General features: G+C 45.3%; 1 protein-coding gene across 1 annotated transcript; it reads left to right on the forward strand.

The window, feature by feature from the left end:
* The first annotated feature begins 1,467 nt into the window (after positions 1 to 1,467).
* On the forward strand, positions 1,468 to 5,308 carry gpr25 (G protein-coupled receptor 25). The gene has a single exon (XM_072480354.1). The coding sequence runs from the start codon at positions 1,664 to 1,666 to the stop codon at positions 2,753 to 2,755; it is 1,092 nt and encodes a 363-aa protein (XP_072336455.1). The 5' UTR covers positions 1,468 to 1,663; the 3' UTR covers positions 2,756 to 5,308.
* The last annotated feature ends 17,654 nt before the right edge of the window (positions 5,309 to 22,962 follow it).

Genomic DNA, 22,962 nt, shown 5'->3' on the forward strand with positions numbered 1-22,962 from the left:
GGGGAGACTATGGTGGACGAACTAAAAGGGAAATGGGAAGAAGAGCTAGGGGAGGAGATCGAGGAGGGGCTGTGGGCAGATGCCCTAAACAGGGTAAACTCGTCGTCCTCGTGCGCCAGGCTAAGCCTGATTCAGTTTAAGGTATTGCACAGGGCACATATGACTGGAACACGGCTCAGTAAATTTTTTGGGGTGGAGGATAGGTGTGCGAGGTGCTCGAGAAGCCCAGCGAATCATACCCATATGTTTTGGTCATGCCCGGCACTACAGGGGTTTTGGGTGGGGGTGACAAAGGCGCTTTCAAAAGTAGTAGGAGTCCGGGTCGAACCAAGCTGGGGGTTGGCTATATTTGGGGTTGCACAAGAGCCGGGAGTGCAGGAGGCGAGAGAGGCCGATGTTTTGGCCTTTGCATCACTAGTAGCCCGGCGTAGGATATTGCTAATGTGGAAAGAAGCCAAGCCCCCGGGGGTGGAGACCTGGATAAATGATATGGCGGGGTTCATAAAGCTAGAGCGGATTAAGTTCGTCCTAAGGGGGTCGGCTCAAGGGTTCACCAGGCGGTGGCAACCGTTCATCGAATATCTTGCGGAAAGATAGATGGGGGAAAAAAAGAAGGTAGCAGCAGCAGCCCAGGACTTGGGGGGTGGGGGGGGGGGGTATAGCCTGTGACAAGGCAGTTGCCAATTAGGGCTTGTTTTCATTTTTGTTATTTAATATTTATTTATTTGTTGTTTTTTGTTTATATAAAAAAGGTCATTATTATCTGTACTGTTATAATGTTGTGTAAAGGATGCACAATGTACTGTGTTGGTTGACCAAAAATTTTCAATAAAATATTTATTAAAAAAAAACTAACATGCAAATCCAGAAAGCTCTGAAAATGAGTAGGGAGGCCATGGCCAAGATGCCACTTGTGCAAATAAAACAGCAGAGTGGCATAAATTAACCAGCAAGACTGGAGAGCTGTAACTCTCAAGTGTTTGTTTCAAAGTGTTGACCTTGCTGGCTGATGCATGCATTAGTAATGGTGTGCGCTGTTAATATGTTTCCTGCCTGCTATTTTGGGGGTTTGGTCGACCAGTTAATACCGACAAACATAGGCACTTTGTGGATACATTTATAGGCAAAATCCTGCAGAATAGGCAAATAAATATTTTCTTTTAGCTTATTTGCTTCTCATTGAGCAATTGGTTTCACATATCACCCCAGCATTCGATGAACTTTTAAAACTTCTTTACTTTTGAAAAAAATAAAGTTTAAAGAAACATCCATAAAAGGATGAGGGGCACAGGCACTTTTGTGGTGTTTCTCTCGATTGGTTCTTCTTCGCAGTTGAGTCTTTGTTCTCTTCCTCCTCTTATTTACTGTTGCATCCTGTGCCACCCAACCAATGACTACTCTGACTGGCGCACTGACATCAGAAGCTGCTTCAGATCAGTTAGATAGAAACCACTATAAAAAGGGACCTTGGGGCTTTCTGCTCTTTATTCATTCGCTGTCTCAGCCCATCTTCATTTCTGTGAACAAGTTGTACAGACTGAACAACAACCGTTGTCACACACGTGTGGATGAACTGAAGGAAATAGACAACCCCATTCTGCTGGTGAATTTAAAAAAATAGTTACTTCAAAGTGAAAGCAAGTTTGCAACAACCCGAACAGAAATGCCCACCGAATTTGGAGTCACCGAGGAGCAGGACTATTCACTTCTTGTTTATTCTCCAGATCCTGAGTCTGACTATGTGGATGACACAGATGGAGCAATCTGTCCTTATGAGAATCTACCTTTTGTAAACATCACTATCTCACTTCTCTACTACCTGATCTTCATCGTTGGGTCTACGGGGAACATGTTTGTCATCTTGGTGATGATGTTCAAAGAGAGGAGGAGGAGGAGACTAGTGGACACCTTTGTGATCAACCTAGCGTTTGCAGACCTAGTCTTTGTCTTCACCCTGCCTTTCTGGGCGGTGTCGGCCAGCAACAACCATCTGTGGGCCTTCGGCAGTGCCTTCTGCAAAATCAGCAGCTACATCGTTGCTGTCAACAGATACTCCAGCGTCTTCTTCCTGACCTGCATGAGCATTGACCGGTATCTGGCCATCGTCAAGCTGCTGAACTTCAAGCACATCCGGACCCAGAAGTACGCCGCCACGATCAGCTTGGGGATCTGGCTGTCATCCCTGCTGCTGGCCATCCCCTCGGCCTATTTCCGGAAACCTGACCAGTCCAACATGACCTACTACTGCACAGAGGACACGGCATCTCCCTTCCTGCGGGCTTTCAACGTGACTGCCATCAACCTGACATTTGTCCTGCCTGTTGCCACCATCCTGTTCTGCTACTGCTCCATCCTGGCCAAGCTCGGGGAGCATTACGGCCACAGCAACAAAAGCAGCCAGAGGAGGGAAAACTCCGTAAAAATCGTCTTCGCCATCGTGTCGGCTTTTATTTTATCCTGGCTGCCCTTTAACGTCTTAAAATCGATGGCCCTGTACCTGCAGTTCCACAATGTGGACCTCTCCTGCTGGCCGCTGGTCAGCCGGGGTCTGGCCGTGGCTTCCTGCTTGGCTTTCCTCAATAGCTGCGTCAACCCCATCATTTATGCCTTCCTGGACCGCAATTTCAGGCAGAGGACCCGCCGGATGACCTCGCACGTCTTCGCCGGCCTGGGGAAGAGGAGCAGCAGCTTCGGCTCCGGCTCCACGGTCACAGAGAGCAGCACCGCGCTGAAGGTGCAGAGCCCAACAATCTGAACATTGAAGCGCAATGTTGCATCAATAGGCGCGGGCTGAACTCTGCTGCACTGAATTGTGATCGCGGATATATCAGATTAACTTCTGTAGGCGTTTTAAAAAAATACAAAGCATTTTTCTTACCGCGTGTCCAATGTGCCTGAGCCGCTTTTACTGTTATAAATCGAATTAAATAAAAATACTTTCCCTCCCCCTAATCAAAGCAACGATTTTTCTCTCTTTTTTTCGTTCTCTATTCTCATTGCGCTTTTGAAACTGAAAGTTTTTTTTAAAAAAGCGAACAGAACTGATTGAGGAAACGTTTGAAAAACATTAAACTTTACATTTAAGCTCTACTTCGGCAACAGCATGTATTAGCAACAAACTCATTCCCACTCTCTCCCTTTACAATAAAATGACTATTCTAAAGAGAGAGAGAGAGAGAGAGAAAGCACATCACTGCGGATGCTGGAATCTGAAACGTAATCAGAAAATGCTGGACAATCACGGCAGGTCTGACAGCATCTGTGGAGAGGGAAGGGAGCTAACGTTTCGCGTCTGGATGACTATCAAAGCTCAAATTCCTAAGCCCTATTCTAAAGAGGAGGGAATCGTGTAAAATCCAGATACATGTGACCTGGAGAAGAGTAATCACAAAATAGTTGAACTTATGTGTGGTACTGACAAGCAGGGTACTAACAAGGGGAGCACACTGTCAGCAGATTCATGTATAATTGGACCAATGGTTGACAAATGAATAATACTCTAGATAACCATAAAATAATTACTAGAGCAGCAGTGAACAGTTGTACTGCATGTTATAGTCAGGATAAAGAATGGGGACAATCCATACCTAAATCTATGAACAAGGTGCTTAGCAAAAACTTAAAAAACATGGCCTGTAGTCACGCAGGATTTAAATAGAAATAACTTGTCTACATCTTGTATGAAACACACATCAGAAATCAGTTTAAGGTTTGTATGCTATTTTGGTCACAAAGCCATTGGACTAGCATTATAACCCTTAAAATGAAGCACAGAAGCTATCAAAGATAGCTTCTCTCAGTTATCAAGAATGCTACATGTGAATAAATGTTAGGGAGATTGGAATAGTTTCCTCTGGAAAAATACTCCAAAAGGGTCCAAATGAAGTTTTCCCATTCCCTGAATTCCAACTTTCCAAAAGGAAAAGGCTTGTGTGATATCACTGATAACACTCAGCTTAGTGATTTACTCAGATTTCCTACTCTACGGATAGCCACAATGCATGATTTTTACTTTAACTTACTCCCACCTGAACATATTAGCAAATTGCATTTGCACCTGAATTGGTTCATCATTTTCCGAGGAGTTTTACATTGTACACACATTTTAAGAATATAGAGTTTGGTATTCCATACTTATGCAGCATATGGCTCAGCACACCATTTATCTAGATATGGAATTCGGGAGTAACTTCCCAATTCTGTTTGCAAGACCAAATCACGATCAGTACTTCAACTCAACACAAGACTCGGGGAGCTCGAAAAAATGTGATTGCTTGTCAAATTTCTGAGCATTAACCATAACCATGTCAATAATCTTTCAGAAGTCTGACTCTGGAGAACAGTCATGGAACAGATATGCATCCCTTATTAAAGCCACAAATAGAAGGGAAGTTGCATCAAATCCACACAATTATGTTCAGAAGAATACACAAGTGTCAAACTGTGTGTAGGGTGGTGAATATCCTCTGTCAATTGAACTCTAATTAAGTGTTTAATTGCATTAGGTTGATCATCATTAACTGGAGATTTACCTGTGCTCAAATGCATGGAAAACAGGTTAAAACAGTTAACATGGATCTTGAGGTCCATCTCGTGTATGGCTCTTGTTTGGTTCATTGCTTCCTTATTAACTATTTTACATTTATCTAGATTATAATAATTTGGCAATTATTGGTCCAATTACACATGAATCTACTTGCAATTTGCTCTGCTTGTTAGTCTGGTATATATAATGTGTGCCTCTGTAAATAAAAGCTTGACCCTGTATAAAGATTAACTTCTAGTTATGTCCTTCATTGCCTGGCTATTTGAATTGTGACTCCCACTCACTGTTGTGCCATTGGAAAAAGATTTGTCCTCCACTGGTGGCCTGGGGAGTTAATTACAGGCGGGATTCCTGTGTGAGCTTATTTGCTTAAGTAGTGGTGTATTTAGTAACTAACATAAATGCTAACTTTCAGGAAATTGAGATCAAGTGCGGAGTGAGCTTTGATTTAAACCCCAAAAGTTAAAAGCAGGCAGAACTTTGCAACACCTACACAGAAGTCACAGCCTACTCTTATGGCAAAGTTACACATTGTTTACATTTAGAGGCTATATGTAATGTCACTAGAGAGATATAAAAGCAGTAAAACTGTAATGTGGGATTTGGAGATGAAGCAAAGGGAAAATTGAGCTCAGCTGTGTGAAATGTCTGTTCTTTTCTACTTCTGGACAAAGCATTTCTTATAATTTGCTGTTCATTCATATGTATATGTTCATTTAACCCATAATAAACTTGCAAGTGTTTTGACTAGTTCTTTGAAAACCTTGATTTCTTGTCTATTATTACAAAAGCACAATTGTACAGCTAGAACATAGAACATTACAGCGCAGTACAGGCCCTTCGGCCCTCGATGTTGCGCCGACCTGTGAAACCACTCTAAAGCCCATCTACACTATTCCCTTATCGTCCATATGTCTATCCAATGACCATTTGAATGCCCTTAGTGTTGGCGAGTCCACGACTGTTGCAGGCAGGGCATTCCACACCCTTACAACTCTCTGAGTGAAGAACCTACCTCTGACGTCTGTCTTATATCTATCTCCCCTCAATTTAAAGCTATGTCCCCCTCGTGCTAGACATCACCATCCAAGGAAAAAGGCTCTCACTGTCCACCCTATCCAATCCTCTGATCATCTTGTATGCCTCAATTAAGTCACCTCTTAACCTTCTCTCTAACGAAAACAACCTCAAGTACCTCAGCCTTTCCTTATAAGATCTTCCCTCCACACCAGGCAACATTCTGGTAAATCTCCTCTGCACCCTTTCCAATGCTTCCACATCCTTCCTATAATGCGGTGACCAGAATTGCACGCAATACTCCAAATGCGGCCGCACCAGAGTTTTGTACAGCTGCAACGTGACCTCATGGCTCCGAAACTCAATCCCTCTACCAATAAAAGCTAACACACCGTACGCCTCTTTAACAACCCTCTCAACCTGAGTGGCAACTTTCAGGGATCTATGTACATGGACACCGAGATCTCTCTGCTCATCCACACTGCCAAGAATCTTACCATTAGCCCAGTACTCTGTCTTCCTGTTATTCCTTCCAAAATGAATCACCTCACACTTTTCTGCATTAAACTCCATTTGCCACCTCTCAGCCCAGCGCTGCAGCTTATCTATGCCCCTCTGTAACTTGTAACATCCTTCCGCACTGTCCACAACTCCACCGACTTTAGTGTCATCTGCAAATTTACTCACCCATCCTTCTACGCCCTCCTCCAGGTCATTTACAAAAATGACAAACAGCAGTGGTCCCAAAACAGATCCTTGTGGTACACCACTAGTAACTGGACTCCAGTCTGAACACTTCCCATCAACCACCACCCTTTGTCTTCTTCCAGCTAGCCAATTTCTGATCCAAACTGCTAAATCTCCCTGAATCCCATGCTTCCGTATTTTCTGCAGTAGCCTACAGTGGGGAACCTTATCAAATGCTTTACTGAAATCCATATACACCACATCAACTGCTTTACCCTCATCCACCTGTTTGGTCACCTTCTCAAAGAACTCAATAAGGTTTGTGAGGCACGACCTACCCTTCATGAAACCGTGTTGACTATGTCTAATCAAATTATTCCTTTCCAAGATTTTGCCCACAACAGAAGTAAGGCTCACTGGTCTATAGTTACCGGGGTTGTCTCTACTCCCCTTCTTGAACAAGGGGACAACATTTGCTATCCTCCAGTCTTCTGGCATATTCCTGTTGACAAAGGTGACTTAAAGGTCAAAGCCAAAGGCTCAGCAATCTCCTCCCTAGCTTCCCAAAGAATCCTAGGACAAATCCCATCCGGCCCAGGGGACTTATCTATTTTCAACTGTAACTGCAGACAGGGAGATGAACAGGTGAGGAAGGAGCACAGCTCGGCTCATTCACTAGTCTCAACTATCCTCACTGCATGTCTCATCAATGTTTTGCTGATACTTTTCAAAAAGATCCACTGCAGGAGCAGCTGGTGCAGGTGGATAAGCAAGAAAAATATAAAATACCTGGAAATTTGAAATAAAAACAAAATGCTGGAAATACTCAGCAGGTCGGTCACGGAGAGAGAAACAGAGTTAACCTTTCAGATTCATCAGGTAATCAAGGTTCAATGAAGTGTCCGTCCTGTTTAAAACCCTATTTCCCCTTTTTTTATTTTACTGCTTGTAGTTTTGGATGATTAATTGACAAGTGTTGGGGCAGGAGGAATTGGCTCTCAATCCCCATGAGGGGCACACCATCCTCACATTCAACACTTCTTGTCCTCCTGCCCAGTGTTCTTCTCCTCCAACCGTCTCCAAATCAGCCCATTCATCCCCTGGATCTTCACAGCTCCAGGGTCCGAGGTTGAATTCCAGCTTGGGTCAGTGTCTGTGCGGAGTCTGCACGTTCTCCCTGTGTCTGCGTGGGTTTCCTCTGGGTGCTCCGGTTTCCTCCCACAAGTTCCGAAAGACTTGCTCGTTAGGTGAATTGGACATTCTGAATTTTCCCTCTGTGTATCCGACCAGGCGCTGGAGTGTGGTGACTAGGGGATTTTCACAGTAACTTCATTGTGATATTAATATAAGTCTACTTGTGGCAATAATAATAAAAGATTATAAGATTACTCCCATTCATCAGCTCAGGTACTTTCACCGAGTGGGAATTAAATATTTTTAACGAGAATGTAGTACAAGCTGATCCACAGTGTGCAAGGGAACTAGTGAAGTGGGAAATAGGTGAGGAAGCACTAGGCTGCTGACTGATATATCAACAGATATATCAGGCATATTGATCTCCAGAAAGGTACAATATAGCCTCATGAATGGGCATGGCTGGTGTGCAGCTTGGAAACCGGAAGAGAAGGTGGGCCATGGGGAAATTGGGTTTCCCGGATGGTGATCAGGTGCTGGACCTCTAGGCAGCATAGACAAGATGTGCTGGTGGGAGTGTGAGCATTGACTTTCTCCATGATAACTAAGTGCCCGCAGGATGATTCTGCAAACTCTGGCATGGGTAGTGCCAGAGGCTGGAAGGCATTAGCAGGTAGTTACACCTGGATCGTGGCCCATGGATTTTCATATATTGGGGCACAATATTAAATAAAACAAATGTTTAAAACCACCTGAAATACGTTCTAAAATCTTCTGTGAGATATTTTGTAGTTTATATAGACATGCTTAGTCTTAAAGTCTAACAGCTGGACATTAGGGTTCTGATGGAAATACACACTGAGAAAGATGAACTTATTGGGGTTTTTTTCAAAGATGTATTGACCCAGCAGTTCTCGTCCAATATTGTTTTCAGCAATTTTATTTTTACAACAGTGAAGAGAAAGATTAGAAAAATGTGTTTTACGCACAATGTTGTTTTAATATTAAATACTTTTCATGCATCAACGAGGTGGAAGCCAGCATTATCTGCTCCACCACAAACTCTGTTGCCCAGCAACCAACACTAGCCATCTTCCTGGTAATTTTCAGAGGCTTAACCAGACCATTTGTAAACTTGGTTGTATTTGTTCGGAGACAAGCTTCCAACTTCATAACTGCCCCCTCACCTACTCCAGATACGTCCACCTCCATAGCATCACCAATTGCATTCCTTGTCTCAGTTTATACTCTGTTGAAGCACTCATCCAGTCATTTGCTACCTCTAGACTATCCTGCTCAGCCTCCCATCTTCCAGTGTTCCATACTTGAACTTATTCAAAGTATTTCTGCCTGTATTATAACCCCCACCATGTTCTGTTCACCCATCGCCCTTATGCTTGCTGATATTTATTGGCTCTGATAACATCTCAATTTTAAAATTCTCCATCTCAGTTTCAAATCCTGCCATGACCTTGCCCTTTTCATTCCTCAATTACATTTCTTTTTGCTGCATCTCCATTTGTTTCATTTGTAACTGATTTTTAGCCAATTCTACCGATTGTTGCCATATCCCAGGCTGTGTTTCCTGCATTTCTTTCAAATCTAAATGTTGAGCAATCGATTCAATTATCTCTGCCTTCCTAGTTCTAACTGGTATCTCTATTTTCAACTCACCTACCAGTTTTACTAGCTTGTCTTTGTGAAGCTCTTCTAAATAAATCAGAGAAAATGTCTTCTACTGATGAAAACACTTAGCAACTTCCAAAGCCATCCTGTTATATCACTACAAACCTGGTATCTCTTTTAAATTTACAGAGTAACCCAAACTTCATATTTACAATTCCAAAGATCCCGGACAAGCCCCCAATTTATGTTACAACACGTTGGGCTAGTGCGTGGTCAATTGAAGTCAGGGAAGGCCTCTGGGCCGGATGGGTACCTGGCGGAATTTTGTAAGGAATTTGCGGCGGACCTGGCACCACATCTGTTGGGGGTGTTTAATGAAGCACTAGAGAAGGGGCAGTTGCCGGAGACAATGAATCAGGCAGTAATCACACTAATCCCCAAAAAAGGGAAGGATCTGGTGGAATGTGGGTCATATAGACCCATATCACTATTGAACACAGATGTGAAAGTATTGGCTAAGTTGTTGGCCGGGCGGATGGCGGACCAATCAGGCTTCGTGAAGGGCAGGCAGCACGCAGGAATAAAAGCCGACTGTTGAATGTGGTGATGAATCCGTCGAGGACTCTGGTACCGGAGGTGGTGGTGTCCATGGACGCGGAGAAAGCATTTGATTGGGTGGAGTGGCAGTACTTGTTCGAAGTTTTGGGAAAGTTTCGGCTTGGGCCAAGATTTGTGACATGGGTGCGGTTGGTATATGTGGCACCAAGGGCAAGGGTGAGGATGAATGATATGAGCTCACGAAGCTTTGACTTACACGGGGGTACGAGGCAGGCTGTCGCCGCTGCTGTTTGCGCTGGCCAAAGAGCCATTGGCGATGGCTCTCAGGGGGTCAGCAGAGTGGCGGGGGTTTATGAGGGGACAGAGGGAGCATCGGGTGTCGCTCTATGCCGATGACCTCTTGCTGTATGTTTCGGATCTGTTGGAGAGTATGGGAAGGATTATGGGCCTGTTGGGGAGGTTTGGAGGGTTCTCGGGGTACAAGCTGAATCCAGGGAAAAGCGAGGTATTCCCGGTGAATGAGCTGGCACAGCTGGCTAATTTAGGGGGGCTGCCATTAACGGTAGCGAGGGATAGGTTTAGGTATTTGGGGATTCAGGTAGCGAGGGAATGGACGGGGCTCCATAAGTGGAACTTAACAAAGCTGGTGGAGGAGGCCAGGGAGGATCTTAAGAGATTGGGTACACGCACTTAACGTTGGCGGGGAGGGTCCAAGTGGTGAAAATGAATATTCTGCCGAGGTTCTTGTTTATCTTTCAGGCTCTCCCGATCTTTATACCAAAGGCTTTTTTCCGAAAGTGGACACAATCATCTCCGACTTTGTATGGGCGGGGAAGGTGCCGAGGGTGGGGAGGACCCTGCTACAGAGGCAGAGGCAGCAGGGGGGTTGGCGTTGCCAAACCTGCTTCATTATTATTGGGCGGCGAATGTGGACAAGGTGTGACGGTGGTGGGAAGGAGAAGGGGTAGAGTGGGTTAGGATGGAGGAGGAATCTTGAAAGGGGTCTAGTTTGAGGGCTATGGTGACGGCAGTATTGCCAATGGCTCTGAGTAGGTATCCAGGGAGCCCAGTGGTGCAGTCCATGGTGAAGATATGGAATCAGCTGAGGAGAGGGCAGCACGGTGGCGCAGTGGGTTAGCACTGCGGCCTCACGACGCCGAGGTCCCAGGTTCAATCCCGGCTCTGGGTCACTGTCCGTGTGGGGTTTGCACATTCTCCCCGCGTTTGCGTGGGTTTCGCCCCCACAACCCAAAAGATGTGCAGGGTAGGTGGATTGGCCATGCTAAATTGACCCTTAATTGGAAAAAAATAAATTGGGTATTCTAAATTTAAATAAAAAAGAAGAGGAGGCATTTTAGGCTGGAAGGAATGTCGGTGCTAACACCGCTGAGCGAGAATCATGGGTTTGAGCCGGGGGGGCGGGGGGGGGATGGTTCACGTACACAGGAGGTGGAGGGAAGTGGGGCTGGTCAAGGTGAGAGATTTGTATTTGGAGGAAGGGTTCGCCAGTCTGGAAGAGCTAAGGGAGAGGGTAGAGCTGCCGAGGGGTAGTGAGTTCAGGTGTCTGCAGGTTAGGGACTTTGCACGAAAGGTCTGGAAGGGGTTCCCTAGATTGCCGGGATACACCTGCTGGAGCGACTGCTGCTTCCGGATGTGGAAGGGGAGGGAAGAATTGGGGATATATATAAGTGGTTGGGGGAGCAGGGAGGCGAGCGGGTGGTGAAGATTATGGAGAAATGGGAAGCGGAGTTGGGAATGGAGATCAATTGGGGAGTATGGAGTGAGGCACTGCGTAGGGTAAACGGGACCTCTTGTGCAAGGATGAGCCTGATACATTTTAAGGTGATGCACAGGGTTCATATGACTCGGGCGAGAATGAGTGTGTTCTTTCAGGGGGTAGCAGATGAGTGTGAGAGCTGTGGGCGGGGGCCAGTGAATCACGCGCACATGTTTTGGGGTTGCAACAAATTGGGAAGATTCTGGACGGGAGTGTTTGCAGTCTTAGCCAGGATAGTGGAGGAAGAGGTGGACCCGGATCCTTTGGTGGCGATATTTGGGGTTTCGGAGAAGCTGGAGCTCATGGAGAGGAGGCAGGCCGATGTCGTGGCCTTCGCCTCTCTGACTGCAAGCCGACGGATTTTGCTGGAGTGGCGATCGGCATCGCCACCGGGGTTGGCAGCATGTTTGGATGACCTGTATGACTTGCTGAGGTTAGAGAAGATAAAGTATGAGTTAAGGGGTTCAGCGGGGAGTTTGAGGAAAGGTGTGGGATGTTTGCGACCATGTTTGAGGAGCTGTTCGTCGCAGGGGGGTGGGGAGGGGGGGTGGGTGATGGGGAGAGGGGGGGCTGAAAAAGGAGAAAAATCTCTACAAACTGTATAGCTGATTGTTGGGAAGTATGTTTCCCGGGGTGTTCATTTGCTGTAACCTACTTTGATGCAATCTTGTAATAAAATGCATTTATAAAAAAAAAAGAATTAAGAAAGTATGCCCATTCATCCCCCCGATCCATGATGACAAATTTGGGGAACCTTGCCTGGGATTGGTTGTAACAGAAAAAGAAAGAACTTGCACTGATATAATACCGTTCACATCCTCATCACTTCAAAACAAATGCGGTACTCTTGAAATGTAGTCATTGTTACAGATGAATGCAGCAGCCAATTTATACACACTCGAGTTCCAGAAACAGTGAGGCCTCAACTTTCACACAGCTCTTGGAACCCGACAAGGAACAAAAGAGGCCCAGAAGGTTGGCTTTTTGATTCAAGTGGGGCGACCTGTGTTTGGAGTTGTCCCGCATGTTTTAAATTTAAAACCCAGCTGAGTTAAATCACTTAACCACTTTGGCAGTTTCACTAGGTTTTTGTGCTTTTTACGCACATTCACATCTACCTTCACCATCCCAAAGGGCACCTGCTGTCTCCCAAAGATGTCGCAGGACCATATCTAAAGGGGTACTTCACCTCTCCATAAGGGTACCCTGACTATCCAAATGAATCCACAAGGTTCAGACCTGCTTAATCCAGTCTAATCTGCACACTTTGGGTTCCAGATACCTCTCTCCCCAAAATGACACACGAGCAGAGGCAGCGGGTGATTTATAAAGGCTTTGTGAACCAAAAATGTAATTTATAACACACCCCATTTTCCCCCTGCAAAGTGATTGATGTCAGGTTCAGCGATGGGACTTCCAGATTTGGGTCTCTACTAGCTTTTTCGAACAAACGGAGAGCCTCTGCGTCCACACAAAAATTCAAACCCAAGATATTCAACCTAGTATTCCTGTAGTAGAAGATGCAATAAGGGGAGTACAAAATATAATGCAATTTAGACTTTCAAAAGGAAAACAGAACATGGTAATAAAAGCAACATTCTGATGGTGCTGAAAATGCTCAGCAGGTCTGGTAGCATCCATGAGGGGAGAAACAGAATTTGTGGCCCAGAAAGGAATTCCCTTTTCCTACCCTGGTCAGACAAAAGATACCCACTTGCCTGCCTTTGACATTCTTGGCCAATCTTCAAATGGTGGATCATTCAGAGCCAATTCGGTACAACAAACTTTGGAGGGAGCAGCGGAGAGAACCCACATAAAAGTCATGCTCACTTTTTAAAACACTAGCTGCCGTATTCTGTTAAGTAAAGATTTTGGGTGGGATTCTCCACCTCGGGGTGCCTGGATAACATTCCCCGATGGGACAGAGAATTGGGCATCGGGGGAAATCAGGATCAATGCTCCGACCCACTGCTGGCGGTGGGAAAGAGGTCCATGCTGCACGCCAGCAGGAGCATGTAAATAAATGCAAATAGGTCCTAATGACCCACTTGCATCTATTTAGCAGGCCCTGCATCCTATGCTCCGAACCTCCATGATTCTCCAGTCCCCACTTCCGGGATTCACGTATGCGCAGATCACTTGTGGTCTCTACCAGTGTGGCCCTGGCATAGTGGATCTCGCGTGGGCCAAGGGGGCAACCGTTGCACTAAGTGCATTCCAATCACTTAAATGCGTGAACTCACTGCACTTACCTCTCTTTGATGCGGTCAGTGTTTACAAACATTGAGGTTTCACCACTTAAGCCACAGAACTGTGAAGGGAGATGAATGAACAAAGCTGCAAATGGATGTAGAAGCTGTCAATCCCAGACCAATACTCGAAAGCTATGAATGGCTTGCGGCTAATGGATCTGTGGGACCTAGCCACAGGTCACATCTGCTCTCCTTCCAGGAATAGACACATGGTGCTGCAAGGTAGGTGTTCCAGCTGCAATTCTTCTCACTGCCCCTGTCTGGTCTGCTCTCTAGCTTCCAGACACGGGTTTCATATCTAGGGGGGAAGGTCCGTGTGGGGGAGGGAGGGGTCTGCGGAGGTTCCTTTAGGAAAGGTGTCCCTGTGGGGGTATCCCTCTTGCAGGGGTCCCGGGGGGGGGGGGGGCAACGCTATTACAGGGGTCACAGGTGGGGGGGTGGGTGGGTCCCGTGTGAGGTGTCTCCATATTACAGCAGTCCTGGGGAGGGGTTTGAGTCACCCCTGTACCTTGGGGTAGGGGGAGCATTCAGGCAATCTGGAGGTGTGGGCTGCTCTGTTCTACGGAGGTTGGGGATTCGTCCCAGAATTGCAGTGCGGAGGTGTGGGGCTGATCACCCACTCAAGATGGCAGCCCAATAGCAGGATTGCCTTGGAATCCTTTGTATTCCATGCCATGATAGAGTGGGTGAAGTAAGTGGGTAAGTATGGGTAAAGGTGTAGGGAGTGTGAAATGAATGGGTAAGGGGTTAGGGTGACAGGTGGGTAGGCTGACAGGTGGGTAGGATGGAAAATGGGGTAGGAGGGTGAGTGGGGGTTGGGGCTCGATTTTATCCTGTTGAACATTTCCTGGTTAATGTTTCCCAGGTAAGTAATTCAGAACCATCTGAAGTTTCTGATTCTATCTCTGAGTTGGAGACTTTTCTGAAGGGTCTTGGGGAGCAAGGGAATTACCCATCAGAAGTTCAAACTTTCTGAGCAATTCTCAGAGTTCTCTTGTTGGGCCTTCTAATGGGTCTCATGGCACATCTGCCGGGTACATCCGGGTACATTAGGGACTGGAAGAACAGTGCCAATTAAACTGCATATAATGTTGAACGGTTGAAATGATTATAGGAAACTAGAGTATTATGGACATCAAAAAAAATCAAATTGACTCATTCCACAAGTTGAAAAGTTCACTGTGGTGTGCGTGTAGCTTTGGAAAACCACCAAAACTAAAATGACTAATCTTCACCTTGAGGTAGGAAGAATCAAGGTCTGAGATTTGAAAGAATAGGTCTACAAATGGTTGTTATACTAACATATTTGAAAAACCCTTGCAAAATATAATTGGTTAGGGAGATGAGAAATGTTACCTAGGCTACATCATGTCAGAAATTCACTCATGTGTGTCCTGCCCAAAGGCAGGCCTTTGGCTCACTGTTTGCTGATTCGTCATCATGTGCAAGTTCCTTGCCGGTTTGGTAAGTGACAGTTTGTCACTGCCTTGCCAGGGGCAGGGCAAGGGTGCAGGCTGCATATCTACCCGAACAAGACCAGAAACTGAATCCATGCTTCGAACATTAATCTGAGCCACACCCTAGGCATCTTGCCAACTGAGCTAACCAGCCCCTCTGTCAAGAATATTGAGCTTCAAAGAAATTGGCAAAAGTTATAAAATAATTGTTGGGAAAAAAATCTATTTTGAAGTCAGACACTAGAAATTCTTTCAGTTGTGGGAGGAGTTAGATGTGTATATTTCCATTTCCACAATTCTTATTTCAGAAACTCGTAGTTCTAGTTTTTTAAAGTTGAGGCTAGCGGTTAATCAATTTCTGTAAGTAATGTCATTCACATGCTTCAAAGTGCAAATATAGTTACTAAGAAATAGGTGGAGATGGGCGGGTGGTGCTGGTGAAGAAGATCTGAACAAATATGGACAAAAATATAAATTATCTAATTTTCAACAAAAAAAGACCCCTGTGATTCAGCCCTGATGCCTCAGTAATGAAAACATTATGGGATAGCAGTCAGGCATTGTAACCCTGTATGGAACCACAATCTGTATTGAGATAACTAATGTCAGCAGGAACAGCTGTAGAGACATGTCCGGCCTCAGTATCCTTTGCATTAGGAAGGAAAAGTCTTGGGCGGGATTCTCTCAGCCCGGGGCCGGGCCGGGGAATACCTGCGACCGGCGCGAATCGCACCACGCCGCCCCGACGCCGGCACGCGATTCTCCACAGAGTGGAGAAACGGCGCCAGCGTGATTGGCGCGGTGCTGGTCGGGGGCCGCTCTACGCAGCCGCCCCGCCGATTCTCAGCCCGGGATGGGCCGAGCGGCTATCGTAAAATAAACGAGTCCTGCCGGCGTCGTCCACACCTGCTGTCAGCCGGCAGGAACTCGCCGTGGAAGGATCGAGAGGCGGCCTGTGGAGGGGGGTTCCAACCCCAGGGGGGCCTCTGATATGGCCTGGCCCGCGATTGGGGCCCACCGATCGGCGGGCCGGCCTCTCTGGCTGGGGCTCTCCTTTCTTACGCGCCGACCCCTGTAGCCCTGCGCCATGTTGCGTCAGGGCTGGCGCGTTGAAGGGAGCCACTGCGCTTGCGCACATTGGCGGCGGTGCCACTGCGCTTGCGCGGATCCCGTGGCGCCCAGTTCATGCCGGGACCAGCTGCTAAAGCGGCGCGAACCGCTCCAGCGCCGTGCTGGCCCCCTGTAGGGGCCAGAATTGCTGATTCTGAGGCCGTGTTGACGCCGTCGAGAAACGTGATGGCATTTCTGATGGCGACAACACTTAGCCTCAGGATCACAGAATCCCACCCCTTACCTTTGGATTCCTACTTGTGTGTGTGTTTTTGTATTCATTTGAAAATCACCTGCCAATTTACTACAAGCACATTTCACACTGCTGATATAGATCAATTTCAACGCCTGGTGACACAGTGGTTAGCACTGCTACCTCACAGCACTCGGGACCCAGGTTCGATTCTGGCTTTGGGTGGCTGTCTGTCTGGAGTTTGCATGTTTCCCTGTGTGTGCATGGATTTCCTCCGGAATTCCTCTCACATTCCAAAGAGCTGCAGGTTAGGTGGGTTGACCATGATCAATGCACAAGGTGATGTGGATAGGGCTTTTGGAGGGTCGGTGCAGACTCGATGGACTGAATGGCCTTCACCTGCACTGAAGGGATTCTATGGAACTGTATCCTTCAGAACTGCAACAGTAAAATGTTACCAAAATATGAAGGAAAAGTATTTAATATGGATATATTGGTGAAGCTCTGATAGATTTGGTCCATTGTTTTATCATTATGTCAACTTGGGTCTAAAACAGAATTTATGAACACTTTTTTGTGACAATGGTGATCCTGGAGATCACTGCCTGTGCAGGAATGGCAAATGTTTAACGTCCGCTACTGTAAATTTCAATTTACCATGTGTCAAAATAATACTATCTATATACGGGAAGTATATATAATATTCCTACCAAACACCTTTCTCCTGCTCTGTTGACATCACAATAAGTAGAACAGAACAAATTCAGGAAGATTTTTCACTGCAAGTCCTAAATAGTACAAGCAAAATTCATACTTCTAAACCACAGTTACTTCCAATTTAACCGTAGGGATATATAATCAATTGAACATTACAATGAACTGTAGTGCTTAAGTCACCCTCACAATACCTTTTAAACTAATATAAATGCACTCTTAACATTTTGCTTCTTTTATGCCAACCAGGATGGTTTGAACTCTTCCAAGTGCATGTTTCAATGTTGGTCCTGTGGCAATCTTGCATTTTGTATGATTCTCATTGTTGTGCACAGCATTCATCATACGTGCAGTGCTTCTGTTTTAAATGTACATATTGGCATTTGCCATGTACACCAGATACTGCAAATAGTTTGTTTCCATTTTATTTAAATGACGGGTTGAAAGATTGGTTATCAGTAAAGCAAAACAGCATTCACCACAATTGCAGTGGCAGGTGGATATTTACACTATTGCTGAAAGGTTAGCACTATAATCGACACTCATCAAGTCAAAATTATTCTTTTGCAAATTCTGATGTATCACTACATAATTATTTTCATCTTCACTAATAATAGCAAAATTTGGTTTCTGTCAGATTCTGTGAGGGGAAGAGAAATGATAAACAAAGGACTAATAACTCTGCAGAAAACAACATTCGTTGAACTTTTTTTCTTTCAAGGGCGAGAATTCTTTTTAATATGTCTTTGATAATGAACATTTCCTTGTGGACTTCTGCTATCACACTCTGTGTTAATCAGATTATTGCAAAATTACAGGCAGAATCAATTTAATTCTATAAATTATATTATAGCATTTCCTAGACAATAGAAGTATTCAATGAAATGGCACATCAGTGTGAGTTTGAAGTGAAGAGAATTTAAAAACTGATCAGCAGGATGTTTCTGCAAGAGCAGCACGGTGGCATAATGGTTCGCACTGCTACCTCACAGCACCAGGGACCTGAGTTCAATGTCGGCCTTGGGTGACTGTCTGTGTAGAGTTTGCACTTACTCCCCATATCTGGGTGGGTTTACTCCTGGCGCTCCAGTTTCCTCCCACAGTCCAAAGAAGTGCACGTTCGGTGGACTGGCTATGCTAAATTGCCCCTTAGAGTCCAAAGATGTGGTTAGGTGGTGCTATGGGATTATAGAGATAGCGTGGGGGAGTGGGCCTAGGTAAGGTGCTCTTTCAGAGGGTCGGTGCAAACTCGATGGGCTGAATGGCTTCCTTCTGCACTGTAGGAATTCTATGGTTCTAACTCAATAAACAACCAAAAATTATGTTTGTTAAATTGTCTTCCGGTAGAAGTCTGTTTACAGCTTTATTATTGAAGATATGGTTTGTGGTGATAAATTGTCTACTTTGTTAGTCAGGTGTTTTGGTTACTAGTTTCCGAACTGAGGATATTTGACAATTTTAACAGATCCTCCAACAACCTGATCACTGGAGAAAACTAGTTTTTCATTGAATCTTGCCCTTTAACAAAACAGCAGGTTTACACTGCAGTTGGCACTACCTGTGTAATTCAGTCATTCCAGGAACTAAAAGCCAACAGCAGGTTTATACAAACATGAAAACACCAGTCACATGCAAGTGCTGCAGGAATGCGCTTTGATTTGGAATTTTGTCTTGCGCCTATAAAGAAACTGAAAAAATGTAATCACTTTTTAAGAAGGTAGCAGTTTAAATTTTGGCTCCTGCAGATCAATTACAAAAAAGCTTTTTTGAATATGAATCTCTTAAGCAATCTGTTCACTCAGTTTTAAGTAAAAAGATTCCATGACAAGTTTGAAGAAGGGCACAGGGGTTTTCTGGTGTCCTGGCTAATCTTTATCTCTCAAACAATATCCCTAAAACAGATATTTATTAATTTCCTTGCTGCTTGTGGAACCTTGATGTGTGTGAATTGGCTGCCCCACTTCGCACATTATAATAACAACTACCTTTCAAAACTATGTCAATGGGCCGTGAAGCATTTTGAGGCAGTGATAGGCACTTTATAAATGCAAGGCTTTCTTTTAACGCCTTCAGCAATTGGAGAGTTGAAGTGAAAATGGGAACACAAAAAATACCATTTTGGGTTTTGCGAGAGCAGTTTTCAACAGTACCTTCGGAGGCTAAAGAGCATCCAAGATGGCTAGGGTGGGCCTGGAGTTAAAATACTAGCTTAGCCTGCATTTCGTGCTTGATGCCAGCTTGCCATTGAAAACCAGGCGTTAAAGCCAGAAAAAGAAACCGCTGCCTCGAGGCTTGATAAGCTCGTTATTACTTAAAATCTCAGCACGTGCAAATAAAAAGGCTGTGCGGTATTTTGCTGGCCAACGCTTCAACTAACGCCCTCTCCTAACAATGACTTATCAATAGCTATTTGCAGAGTAAATAGAGAATTGATGTTGATTTGAAGCACTACTTGAACAGATACTCATCATTTTATGTTCATTACTGAAGCTGAAACTGTGCAGAGGACCTCTGAAACATATCAGACTTAATGGGACACTTTGTCAAGACTTGCTAGCACTTAAGCAATATTTAGTCTGGAAATTCTCCAAATTCAACAAGCAGTAAGTACTGCGCTGTTCCATTTTATTGGACACGCATGATAGGAGTCAACAGAAGCGCCGTGTTTGGAAACATGCACACATGCCCCTCCCCCAACAGGACCTCGAGTGCCACATCTGAGAACCTATGCCATCCTAAAAGGTGCTACTGTGTGGCAGCCAGAATAGGTCACAACCTTCAGTAGACTTGGGTGCAAGAAGCCCGCAAAACCGCTCCACGGAAATTGCGACTGATCAGCATTCGAATGCTGAACCGGTTGGTTTCTTGTTTAGCACCTCTGGGCAAATTCAAGTGATGTCAACCAGCAATGAAGACGAAAACAATGCGCTAAATCCAGGCTTTCAAACAGGTGTTGTCTTATCTATTTATTTATTGCCTGTTTCCATCCTCCAGCAAATTAACACCTAATTAAAGGGCTTGTTGCGCCATGGGTTGTGCCCCTGCTCTGAGCCAGAAGCTCTGGGTTTGAGTGCCCCCCCCCCTCTCCCGATGGCCAAGGAAGGTACTTCATAACGAGGGTCAAACAGGTTGAGTGTGTCAACCTGCAAATCCTTCCAAACACACCAATGGCTGGAGGTAAGGGTGGGAGAGATTCCTGGTCAGCCATTCTTGATGTGGAGTGGTGACCCTCAACTTATAAGCCCCTGGCGACAGATTTGCGACCGGTTGCGGGAATTACTAGCTATGGTAACATAGAAGGTCTGCCTTAATGCACCACTAGGCGCAATACGGGAAGAGTATTATTCATAGTGTCAAACTGATTAGAATGAGTTGGATTTTAAAAATATCACAATGTAATATTGCTATCATATGATGAAAGCATAGTGGGGTCAGAATTAAAGGAGCCCTTGGTTGCGTGTTTTTCTTGCAGAGGTAATGAGTCGATATTCATGCTTGCTTTCATTACAGTGTGGCTAGCACCCTCTAAAGTCAACAAGGGACACTGCATCCCTTTAGATCACTTGTAAACAGATATTGTTAATTAAATGTCTTCTGTTAGATAAAATTATATTGAGACTTGAATTAAATGCTCCCTAGATGTCATTATCCTTTATTTCATCAGGGACTGAACTGTTTTTGTTTGTTCAGTCAGGACTATTTCAGTACAATGTACGTGACTGTCGCATTAAAAAACTGCTTCACTGAATCATTCACACCATAAAAACATAATATTTAACCAAAGTAAAGCTCATACCTTTAGCATGGCCTAGAAAGTTCATGTCTAATATTTACAATTCCATTTTGAAAGGATTCAGTATTAAGGTTTTTTTTCCTGTGTAGCCACCTAAAATAGCCGATTCCCTATTAATTTGGCCAAAACCCGATTTAAAATGGCTAACCGAAAAGGCTGATGGGAAAAGCAGCCAACAGGACACAAACGGACAGCTGCAGACAGAATAGCGTATTCGGCTCTGGGGAAGTCGGCCCAGATCGATACTCAAGACTATTAGCAGCACATCAACCCAGACATCTGCAGTTTAATCGGCTATCCCCGGGAACAAATGCAACATATTAGCAATTGAATGCCGGGCCAGACCTGTCAGCGCCTGCAGTGGCCGAAACAAAGACAGGTGAACGACCACCCCCGATCGAGGAATCGCCCCGTTATTGGACGTATCGAACCCAGTGATTGGGAACAAGTCCAATCACTTGGGACTCAGGGTCAAGGGCCGCCCCGAGAGGCGGGAAGCCCCTGGGCCCTATAAAGTGAGGGGCCAAGTTCAGATCTCTCTCTCTCTCCCTTCTTCTCCTGCTCGAGACCTTCGCAAGAACATCAACCAGAAACTGTAAGTTTGACTCCAGCGATCGCTACCCGATAAAGACTCCTAGCCATCGACCCGTATCAGCCTTTTGAATCCCGCGGGCCAGATCCTATTCGATAAGCCATTCGTTTCCCTGACCTGGTGGGCCCTTCCTAAAGTTAAGTATTGGCCAGTAGTGGTAGGTTTCGATATAGATAGTAGGATTATTGTGTAAGCATTAATTGTTGTATATAATAAATGACCGTTGATTTCAATCTTACTAAGCGGTGTGCTGACTTATTAATCATAACTCGAGCTTGAACCACGTGGCGGTATCAGAAAGATACCTGGCGACTCGTGAGCAAAGGTGACATAATCAGAGTTAATAAACGATGGCTAAAAAGAGCAACATAATTGGCGACTCCGCCGGGACCCGACATAGAAGTGGAAAACCACTCCGGGAGAACCCCAGCAATTTGAATAGAATCCAATCGGAAACAAAAACAAAAAAAAACCCACAAGTGTTCATGCGGTTCGGATTAATAATTCACAATTCGGAAGTGTGTGTATGCATGCGTAACGAACAGGGTTATAAGGTAAAACAGATAGATTTTTGTTGCGTCAAAACTGTCGGAAGTCGGTATTTTCAGAAATTAGCACAAGCCGTACCTGCATCTACGACACCACCTTAGCCCCCTGTTCCAAATTTGAATGTAACGAGCAGATAAGAGAGATGGCCATGCAGGCAATGCAACGCCTCATGAACCCCGAAGAATTTGCGGTCGCACCGATCAGCAGCATTAAAGTGGGACAGTGTCCCATTTGGGAAGTAGAAATTCACAGATTTCTGCAGGGCAAAGGATGGCCTGTGTGGAGCGGTTTCTGTAATAATGACGACTCAGGTCCCGGAAGTATAGGGCATACTTGGTGGGAGAACATGAGTGAAATCCAAAGGAAAAGCTTAGCGAAAGCACGCAAGTCGATGACAATCGTATCCTGCATGGCACAATTGCGAGGCACAGAGGAGGTCGTCAGGACCCTCCGAAAAGAAATAGAAGGCATACATCGTATGAGTAAAATCGATGGATGTGAGATGGAAAAGGAGAACCTGGAATTGAAAAGGCAGTTAGAAGCCAAGGACGAAGAGGTGGCTGACGCCAAACGGGGTCACCAGTCTTGTCTGGCGCATTTAAGCAGTTTTCAATCCCAGTATGAGAAGGCTTATCAGGACACACAGCGTGCCGTCCTGGTTAAGAAAGAGACGGAGAAGCAGGTGGAGACGCTACAGAAGCAATGTAGTGATCTCAAGGCAGCCTTGAGAGCGCTCCACGCTGCAACCACGGAACAAAGGCAGAGTACCTTAGACCATGCGAAGTGCCGAAAGCAAATTGCAGACCTGCAAGCAATGCTTTCTGTCCAAAAAGGATTCCAAGACACCTTTGGGGAAAGTTTAGACCAGGAAGACGGCCCTGATTGGGAAGAACTGCAAGAGACAGCGCAGAGATATGTTCAGGGAACATGTGCGCAGGGAAAACCCCAAAGGAGGAG

This window comes from Scyliorhinus torazame, chromosome 17 (genome assembly GCF_047496885.1).
Source record: "Scyliorhinus torazame isolate Kashiwa2021f chromosome 17, sScyTor2.1, whole genome shotgun sequence".
In the NCBI taxonomy this organism is placed as follows: domain Eukaryota; kingdom Metazoa; phylum Chordata; class Chondrichthyes; order Carcharhiniformes; family Scyliorhinidae; genus Scyliorhinus; species Scyliorhinus torazame.